General features: G+C 29.8%; 1 protein-coding gene across 1 annotated transcript; it reads right to left on the bottom strand.

Moving 5' to 3' along the window:
• Window positions 1-3,037: 3,037 nt before the first annotated feature.
• Window positions 3,038-4,018, bottom strand: LOC141673350 (uncharacterized). The gene has a single exon (XM_074480085.1). The coding sequence runs from the start codon at window positions 4,016-4,018 to the stop codon at window positions 3,038-3,040; it is 981 nt and encodes a 326-aa protein (XP_074336186.1).
• Between the last annotated feature and the right edge of the window lie 7,459 nt (window positions 4,019-11,477).

The raw sequence follows: 11,477 nt of genomic DNA on the forward strand, positions 1-11,477 counted from the left end.
ATCCACAATATGAATTGACTTTTAATTTTAAAAAGTAAGCTGCTAGACATTAGTTGTTGTATCCCAAAGGATTAGCTACTAGATGACACTAGATTTTAAGTCTATAGAAAAATAAACCTACTGACCAGCATCTTCATCTTCATCTTTGTTGCTTTGAAAATTATTATGGTTCAATGTCACATTATTGATTCCAATACCTTGCATTAAAACATATAATATAACAAACAACACAAACTTTTAACAAATTACAAAAAAAAATAATTGTAAATTGCATCATTTACACAATAGGAGTAATTGCAAAGCCGTGTATATTATTGGCTAACACTAAAAAAAATTGCTCAAAATAATAAACCTTAAAAAGAACAGAAAAAAATTCAAACTAAACCAATATCTAATTTAAAGAATGCAAATTATTTATCAGAACTTAGGCTGATCAAGGGTTGTGTAATGTAGCTATAAAAACAATGATAGTGCAAGTATATGGAGCCAAAACACTTTATCAAGTCAATACTAAAAATTATTTACTTTTTCATATCAGCATATATATATGTACACACAAATATATATAGTAGAACTTGATAAAACTAGAAAAAAATCACAAAACATGCACTAGTACAAAAACTGTCATAAGCCTCTGTTGAAATAGGTTATTTGTGTATGTTCTCAACTGACGCGAGGGAGGAGTTGTATAGTTAAAGAGTATATGTTGCTGTTGGGCAACAGTCGCATATAGTTTATTGCGTTTGTCAGGAACATAGGCCTATAACATAAAACATCCACATAAAATATGAACTATTGCATCTGTTTTTTTCAACAGACGTAAAACGTTTTTTGGAGCGGCTCATAACAGAGTATAAAGCTAAAGAATGGACCTAAAATGTTCCTTTTACATGTCATTAAAAAAGTGTTTAGAAAAAGATATGAATTATGACGTTCCAAGAACGGAAAAGACACCATTTATTTTATTATGCTACATATATGTGTTTACAGAAACAATCTAGCTAAAACATACACAAATAAATAGATGTCTATCGTTGTAATGTACTATATTGCACTAAATTTAAGGTTGGGGTTCGGTAGTATCTAGAAAAGATATGTGAACTTTGGCTATCATTTTACATGTACAACTCGACTAGAAAAAAGTAGTACAATAATTTTAATTGTAAATGAAAGACAATAAATAAAATCACTTGAGTATTTAAATTTTTTAAAACAAAATGCATACCTTTAAATCTTCTAAAATATAGAACTTTATTTAGTGCACCCAAATTAAATTTTTATAGCAACTCATTGCTTCTTTAATGCTGCACAGAATAATTTATATGCTAAATTCAAACTCATTATAATAGTTAAAAAATATTTAACAAGGAAAGAGTTCACCTGCCTGCCAACTTTTCTGGAGATGCTTGGTGTATTAATCATCGGTTGAAAAAATCCAGGGTTCATTTTCTAGAATGTATTTCATCTTTGTGAGGAGATGCATTGTGAGATAGTGCGGCTAGAGTGTTACTGTAACAGCCCGCACTTCCGGACTATTAAATTCTAAATCGAAAACTAAAAATAAAATATATTATTACTCGATAATTCTAATAGATCACGAAATTCAAAGCAGCGGTCAAACTCAATAATCAAAATCATAAAAATAGAGACGCAGCTCCACAAATCCGATAATAATTGTCTAACAGATAATTAAATTTATTCTCTAAAAACAAAATCTTTATTCTAATTCAAATAGCACAAACGAAGCAGCACAGATCTCCACATAGTTCTCATTCCTTAATCTTAATATGCTCCAAATTCCGAACCTGAAATGTTAAAAGGGGTGAGCTACACAGCTCAGCAAGTACAAATTGACTAACTTTTAAACAGAAAAACAATGGGTGTTTTGATAAAACGATTTTTCTTAAAACAATAATAATTTTGTAAAACATTTTCTAAAATAAATCCAACCCAAAGTTTTATATTTTATAAGTCAGAATTTAAAACAGAACAGAGCAGAGTTTATAACAGTACAGATTTTATAACAGATCTGAACAGAATAAAACAGAACGAAACGATAATTCTTATAAATACCACAGTCTTGATCTACGGCCACACTTTGCCAGTAGCCGGCATCTAATTCTTATTCTTATTCTTTATACCACACTTTGCCAGTGGTCGGCATCTAAAGTTCAATAATTACGCGCCCTTAATAGGTATCTAAAGTTGCACACTTGTGCGCCTACTAAGGGTATCTAAGGCTAGTTCCGGAACTATAGCGTAAATTACGAACGGTTCGAAAACGTAGAGACTGGGTTCTAAAATTCACAAATACTTATATCTTATAATTTCAAAATCAAAATTCTTATATCTTATACGAAATTAAAAACAGAACTGAAATATCTTTTTCGAAAATTAAAAGTAAGTCAAAAGTACTTACCTCAAAGCCTGACCAGATCTGAATTTACTCTTTTTGACCCTCTAAACGATATTTTCTTGAAAAACACGAAACACGAAAGCTGAAGATAACGAAAAGACCTTTCTGAAAAGTCCAGAATCACTGAATTCTGACTTACGATGAATTTTCTACGAATTTTACAAGACAGCTGATTTTTGCTGAGAAAGTCCTACGAATTTTAATGATAAAAACAAGGAATACGAATATGGTGTATTTATAACGATACAAAACCCTATATCTCAACTAGGAAATAATAATATTTCCTCCTAAAGATTTACAACCTCTCCAAGTAAATTCCATAAATAAAATATTTGATACACACAATTACCTAAACTAAAAAAATTTCGATTTTCTAAATTATTCTTACACTTATTTCCACAAATAACAAATCTTTTCACAAATCAACTACCTTGCACAAAATGTTTTCAGAATATTCTAATTTTAAAATATTTATCTAGACAAATTAATATCTAATTTCTAATAAATAAATTAAAAATAAAATTACGAATTTTACATTCTTCCCTCCTTAAAAGAATTTGGTCCCCAAATTCACATAACATAAATAAATTAAATAAGTCACTAAAGAAAAGAAATCATACCTTAATTGCGATAGTTGTCATTTCCTGTCAGCTGAAACACACGTCCTTTGCCCATCTTGTTATCTGCTTCCTTCCTTGGTGGCGGTGGCGGATTGTGCGGACAATTCGAAATCTTATGTCCTACTTCTCCGCAATGAAAACAAGCACCTGTATTCCAACGACAGACTTTGTCCGGATGATTCTTGCCGCACCTGGTACACGTCTCTCGATCACCTTGACCCCCGATGTTATCGTACACGTGTGGCTTCTTGAGTGGTCCCCCTTGAAAAGATTGCCCACTAGTTTGAGTGAACCGCCTCTTATTCCAACTGCCAGACGCCTTTTCAGATTCTGCCAAGCCCCTTTCGATCACTAACGCCTTGTTGAGGACAGCCTCGTACGTCTGAAGTTCAAACGACGCCACTGAATTCCTGATGTCACTTCGAAGTCCCTCCTCTAATCTTCGTGCTCGACTGCTCTCATCTGCTACTAGGGTCGACGCGTACTTCGCAAGCTTTGCAAATTCTGCTTCGTATTCAATGACGGTTCTTCCACCTTGTTGAAGTCGAATGAAGTCCCTCTCTTTCTGCAGACGAACTGTTCTCGGAAAGTACTTGTCCTCTAAAGCCTTCTTGAACTTTGCCCAAGTGTACGGTTCATGATTTTCTTCAAGATTTGTCGTCTCATTCTTCCTCTTTTCCATAAGCCACCAGTCGTAAGCGCTTCCTTGCAATTGGTACACAGCTAAGGTCACCTTCTGTTCCTCATTGCTCCCCAGAAGTCCGAAAGCTTTTTCCATCTCTTGGATCCACATCTCAACGATAGCCGGGTCTGTAGCTCCATCAAAAGTTGGCGGGTTCAAACGCTTGAATTGAGAGACGATGTTGGGCTTCGGTTGCTGATTCACAAGTACAGCTAGAGTTTCAGCCAGCTGGTCAAAGACGTTTCCTCCTTCATCATTATTGCCCTGATTTTCATTGTTGTTCTGATTTTCTCCATCCATCTTTACTAGAACACACAAAACAAATTCTAAACTTATAGTCAATAATCAAAAAAAACACAAAAGTCAAACATATCAAATAATCACACAAATAAATGCCCTAAATCCAAAATAATTTTCTAAGACCTATACGATAGTCTAAAGGATCGCATCCTAGGGAATGTACTAGTCCCATACCTAATACACTCCGAAGGACAGCCTGCTCTTGATACCAACTGTAACAGCCCGCACTTCCGGACTATTAAATTCTAAATCGAAAACTAAAAATAAAATATATTATTACTCGATAATTCTAATAGATCACGAAATTCAAAGCAGCGGTCAAACTCAATAATCAAAATCATAAAAATAGAGACGCAGCTCCACAAATCCGATAATAATTGTCTAACAGATAATTAAATTTATTCTCTAAAAACAAAATCTTTATTCTAATTCAAATAGCACAAACGAAGCAGCACAGATCTCCACATAGTTCTCATTCCTTAATCTTAATATGCTCCAAATTCCGAACCTGAAATGTTAAAAGGGGTGAGCTACACAGCTCAGCAAGTACAAATTGACTAACTTTTAAACAGAAAAACAATGGGTGTTTTGATAAAACGATTTTTCTTAAAACAATAATAATTTTGTAAAACATTTTCTAAAATAAATCCAACCCAAAGTTTTATATTTTATAAGTCAGAATTTAAAACAGAACAGAGCAGAGTTTATAACAGTACAGATTTTATAACAGATCTGAACAGAATAAAACAGAACGAAACGATAATTCTTATAAATACCACAGTCTTGATCTACGGCCACACTTTGCCAGTAGCCGGCATCTAATTCTTATTCTTATTCTTTATACCACACTTTGCCAGTGGTCGGCATCTAAAGTTCAATAATTACGCGCCCTTAATAGGTATCTAAAGTTGCACACTTGTGCGCCTACTAAGGGTATCTAAGGCTAGTTCCGGAACTATAGCGTAAATTACGAACGGTTCGAAAACGTAGAGACTGGGTTCTAAAATTCACAAATACTTATATCTTATAATTTCAAAATCAAAATTCTTATATCTTATACGAAATTAAAAACAGAACTGAAATATCTTTTTCGAAAATTAAAAGTAAGTCAAAAGTACTTACCTCAAAGCCTGACCAGATCTGAATTTACTCTTTTTGACCCTCTAAACGATATTTTCTTGAAAAACACGAAACACGAAAGCTGAAGATAACGAAAAGACCTTTCTGAAAAGTCCAGAATCACTGAATTCTGACTTACGATGAATTTTCTACGAATTTTACAAGACAGCTGATTTTTGCTGAGAAAGTCCTACGAATTTTAATGATAAAAACAAGGAATACGAATATGGTGTATTTATAACGATACAAAACCCTATATCTCAACTAGGAAATAATAATATTTCCTCCTAAAGATTTACAACCTCTCCAAGTAAATTCCATAAATAAAATATTTGATACACACAATTACCTAAACTAAAAAAATTTCGATTTTCTAAATTATTCTTACACTTATTTCCACAAATAACAAATCTTTTCACAAATCAACTACCTTGCACAAAATGTTTTCAGAATATTCTAATTTTAAAATATTTATCTAGACAAATTAATATCTAATTTCTAATAAATAAATTAAAAATAAAATTACGAATTTTACAGTTACCGTATCCAATCAATATTCCTCAAGCTGCTCACGACTATTAATGTACATAAGCCAAAGTTCATATGATCCTCTGTTGTGTTCAGCCTGAGAAACAAACTGCTCACATAAATTAATGAAACATAGATTAGATTATAAGACATTTAACGTAAACATTAATCACAAGGGGAATAGCTCTAAACAGGCATCACAACTTTGGTTTGGGAAGTAAACAGAAAGAAACATTAAACGCTTAAAAGTGATACATGAATATTTAAGCAATGTATCTTACATTATATTCATATGAATAAAATAACATTAGTTATTCAGCTTGTAAGATACATAAAGGTATTTCTACCTCCTCTAATTTTCCTCATGACCTAGACTGTGCGCAACATTCTATTTGGTTTTGCCTATCTATTAAGATCACACATGAGCCTAGAAGCTTGAAATTACTTGCAAGGAATTTCAGGACTGCTCTAAAACCTTTTAAAAACATGTAGTAAACTTGTATTAACACTTATCCCCAGTGCCACCTTTTGGGTGTATGGAGCTAATTTTAATGAAAATTACTTTTGTGGTGGAAATAAAGATGGTAGATGGGGACAAATAATTCCTTTTACGTTTGCAGAAAGGTGGGTTATGTACCCAAAAACTAACCCTACTGTCATTATTTTTCCACGATGAGTACATAATCTTTATATAAATTATGATTTTATTAACAAATTAAATTTGTATACATTGCTGAAAACACTACAACAAATCCGGCCATTTACGATGGCCAGCTTACGACGGAAATAAATGCGCGCCTAACTTACGACGGAAATATTTTTTCATCGTAATTATTTACGACGGAAAATATTATCTGTCGTAAGTTGATTATTTTAATATTAAAATTATCATCAATTGAATAAAAAAAGGATGGGGTCAGCCACGTGGAGGAACCACGCCATTCAACTTACGACGAAAATCTAATTTCGTCGTAAGTTAATTATTTTTATTAAAATTTTTAACTTGAAATTAAATAGAAAAATATTTTGTCTAAATTTACGATGAAATATTTGTGATGGAAAAGATCGGATCGTCCAATTTACTACGGAAATTAGAATTCGTCGTAAGTTATCAAAGAGGGAAATTCAACTTTTCCCCGAAATTTTTGCGATAAATTTGACTTTTTTCAAATTTTTGGGAACTAGTAATTTATGACGAATTTCGTTGTAAATTAGCACCTAATTTCTGATATTTTCAATTTCTAAAAAATATTATTTCATGATCCAATCATATTAATGTCAGCATTTATTTGTTTGGGCGACATATTAGAAAATTCAAAAAAAAATGAATATTTTGATAAAAATTATTTAATGTGAAAAATTGATCATATCATTAATATATTTATTTATTTATTTATTTATTATCATCCATACAGTTGGATCGATAAAAAATAGTCAAACTCATGCTTGACTGTTAAAATGGAAAACCAAATAAAATTATTTTGATATGAAAGTTTGGTTATATCACTAATATATATATATTTATTGACATTCATACGGTTGGATCGTTGAAAAATATTTTTAAAATAATCGAAACACAATTAAGAAGTAAACACTAGTTAGTTGTACTAGTCAAACTCATGCTTGACTATTAAAATGACAAACTAAATAAAATTATTTTGATATGAAATTTTGGTTATATCACTAAAATATATATTTATTGACATCCATACGGTTGGATCGTTGAGAAATATTTTTAAAATAATCGAAATACAAATTCAGCATTAAACACTAGTTAGATGTATTAGTCAAATTTATTCTTGATTGTTAAAATGGAAAACCAAATAAAATTATTTTGATATGAAATTTTGGTTATATCACTAATATATATATTTATTGACATTCATATGGTTGGATCGTTGAGAAATATTTTTAAAATAATCGAAATACAAATTTAGGATTAAACACGAGTCAGATGTACTAGTCAAACTCATGTTTGACTGTTAAAATGGAAAACCAAATAAAATTATTTTGATATGAAATTTTGGTTATATCAGTAATATATATATTTATTAACATTCATACGGTTGGATCGTTGAGAAATATTTTTAAAATAATCGGAACACAAATTCAGAAGTAAACACTAGTTAGTTGTACCAGTCAAACTCATGCTTGACTGTTAAAATGACAAACCAAATAAAATTATTTTGATATGAAATTTTGGTTATATCACTAAAATATATATTTATTGACATCCATACGGTTGGATCATTGAGAAATATTTTTAAAATAATTGAAATACAAATTCAGGATTAAACACTAGTTAGATGTATTAGTCAAATTCATTCTTTATTGCTAAAATGGAAAACCAAATAAAATTATTTTGATATGAAATTTTTGTTATATCACTAATATATATATTTATTGACATTCATACGGATGGATCGTTGAGAAATATTTTTAAAATAATCAAAATACAAATTTAGGATTAAACACGAGTTAGATGTACTAGTTAAACTCATGTTTGACTGTTAAAATGGAAAACCAAATAAAATTATTTTGATATGAAATTTTGGTTATATCAGTAATATATATTTATTGACATTCATACGGTTGGATCGTTGAGAAATATTTTTAAAATAATCAGAACACAAATTCAGAAGTAAACACTAGTTAGTTGTACTAGTCAAACTCATGCTTCACTGTTAAAATGACAAACCAAATTAAATTATTTTGATATGAAATTTTGGGTTATATCATAAAATATATATTTATTGACATCCATACGGTTGGATCATTGAGAAATATTTTTAATATAATCGAAATACAAATTCAGGATTAAACACTAGTTAGATGTATTAGTCAAATTCATTCTTGATTGTTAAAATTGAAAACCAAATAAAATTATTTTGATATGAAAATTTTGTTATATCACTAATATATATATTTATTGACATTCATACGGTTGGATCATTGAGAAATATTTTTAAAATAATCGAAACACAAATTCAGAAGTAAACACTAGTTAGATGTACTAGTCAAACTCATGTTTGACTGTTAAAATGACAAACCAAATAAATATATTTTGATATGAAATTTTGGTTATATCACTAAAACATATATTTATTGACATCCATATGGTTGGAACTTTGAGAAATATTTTTAAAATAATTAAAATATAAATTCAGGATTAAACACTAGTTAGATGTGCTAGTCAAACTTATGCTTGACTGTAAAAATGGAAAACCAAATAAAATTATTTTGATATGAAATTTTGGTTATATCATTAATATATATATATTTATTGACATTCATACGGTTGAATCGTTGAGAAGTATTTTCAAAATAATCGAAACAAAAATTCAGAAGTAAACACTAGTTACTTGTATTAGTCAAACTCATGCTTAACTGTTAAAATGGCAAACCAAATGAAATTATTTTGATATGAAATTTTGGTTATATGACTAATATATTTATATATCTATTGACATCCATACGGTTGGATCGTTGAAAATTATTTTTAAAATAATCGAAACACCAATTCAGGATTCAACACTAGTTAGTTGTACTAGTCAAACTCATGCTTGACTTTTAAAGTGCAAAACAAATAAAATTATTTTGATATGAAATTTTGGTTATATCACTGATATTTTTGTATATATCTATTAACATCCATACAGTTCGATCGTTGAGAAATATGACTATTTTTCGGGTTTCGGGTCATTTTCAAAAGAAGTGAATTAGATAAAATTGTGTTTTTTAAATAATTTTAAAATTAATAAGTTATAACATTAATATTATATTAGTAAAACAATTATAGAATAATTAAATTACTGAGAGCGGCAAAATGACCGCCTTTTTACCCAAAATAATTCCAACATATATTCTCGTATCTTCTTTTTAATAGACTAACCCTATATCTCTCACTCTCTCTGGAAAGGAAAATAAGTGCGGCGATAAACTAGGGTTTCGGCTGCTTCAGGGCTTCCATTTGTTAACTTCTATTTTCAGATTTGATTGAGGGCTTATATCTTCATTGTATGTATGTTTTTCTCTCAATTACGGGGTTTGATTTAGGTATCTGTCTCTCTCTCATCTCGATTTGACTGTCACCTAGCTCGCCGACTAATTCAAATCAGAGTAAAAGACGTGTTCTCAGTTCCGTAAGTGTTCCTTCAATTCACTACCAACAGAGGATTTTTTTGTTATTTTTTTTGGTATTTGTTTGATTTGTTACAACATATGATGTTCCTAAATTGGTTGAGAAATTGTGTATATGTATTTGAGAAATTGGTTGAGCAAATACAAAGTCCTATTTTCGGTTTCTATTTCTATCAGCATTGCTATGTCATGTATTTTCGGTTTCTATTTCTTGTGGATTACAGTGCATATTGAGTCTTGTGCATTTCCTCCATCAAGGCATGCGACATAACTAGTAAACAAAGAATGAAGTGAGTTTTTAATTTTGTAAAACTTTTTTCTGTACACGCTTTGATTTCGACACTCAGCATTTGTATAAATAAATTTAATCATCTCCTTTTTCCTTAACTTTTTTTGTCACTGCAACATAAAGTTATATAGTTTGTTTTAGTATTCTATTTTGTTTGTTGTATTTGATCTGAGCTGTAATGTATTTTCTTGCTTTCGTTCAGTCTAGTAACATGTGTGTGTTTGTATCTTTTTGTTAAAATGTAAACTATTAAAGGCTAATACTACCTAAAAACTACTGATTTGTATATCTGATCACTCTGTTTTGCAGTAGTAGTTTAGGTGGTTTGTGGCTAGTAGTAGCAGACTTAGTGGGTTGGAGGGGCCCTTCATACCGGCTGATTCTTATTTATTAAAGCATTGAGCCCATAATTATTTACGACGGAAAATATTATATGTCGTAAGTTGATTATTTTAATATTAAAATTATCATCAATTGAATAAAAAAAATTATGGAGTCAGCCACGTGGAGGAACGACGCCATTCAACTTACGACGAAAATCTAATTCCGTCGTAAGTTAATTATTTTTATTAAAATTTTTAACTTGAAATTAAATAGAAAAATATTTTGTCTAAATTTACGACAAAATATTTGTGACGGAAAAGATCGGATCGTCCAATTTACGACGGAAATTAGGATTCGTCATAAGTTATCAAAGAGGGAAATTCAACTTTTCCCCGAAATTTTGGCGATAAATTTGACTTTTTTCAAATTTTTGGGAACTAGTAATTTATGACGAATTTCGTTGTAAATTAGCACCTAATTTCTGATATCTTCAATTTTTAAAAAATATTATTTCATGATCCAATCATATTAATGTCAGCATTTATTTGTTTGGGCGACATATTAGAACTTTCAAAAAAAATTGAATATTTTGATAAAAATTATTTAATGTGAAAAATTGATTATATCATTATTATTTATTTATTTATTGTCATCCATACAATTGGATCGATAAAAAATAGTTTTAAAATAATCGAAATACAAATTCAGGATTAAACACGAGTTAGATGTACTAGCCAAACTCATGCTTGACTGTTAAAATGGAAAACCAAATAAAATTATTTTGATATGAAATTTTGGTTATATCACTAATATATATATTTATTGACATTCATACGGTTGGATCGTTGAGAAATATTTTTAAAATAATCGAAACACAAATTCAGAAGTAAACACTAGTTAGTTGTACTAGTCAAACTCATGCTTGACTATTAAAATGACAAACCAAATAAAATTATTTTGATATGAAATTTTGGTTATATCACTAAAATATATATTTATTGACATCCATACGGTTGGATCGTTGAGAAATATTTTTAAAATAATCAAAATACAAATTCA

This window comes from Apium graveolens, chromosome 7, assembly GCF_009905375.1.
Source record: "Apium graveolens cultivar Ventura chromosome 7, ASM990537v1, whole genome shotgun sequence".
Lineage (NCBI taxonomy): Eukaryota > Viridiplantae > Streptophyta > Magnoliopsida > Apiales > Apiaceae > Apium > Apium graveolens.

What these genes read in the sequence shown, in the direction of transcription:
- LOC141673350 (XM_074480085.1), bottom strand. Translation starts at nt 4,018, where the DNA reads ATGGATGGAGAAAATCAGAACAACAATGAAAATCAGGGCAATAATGAT.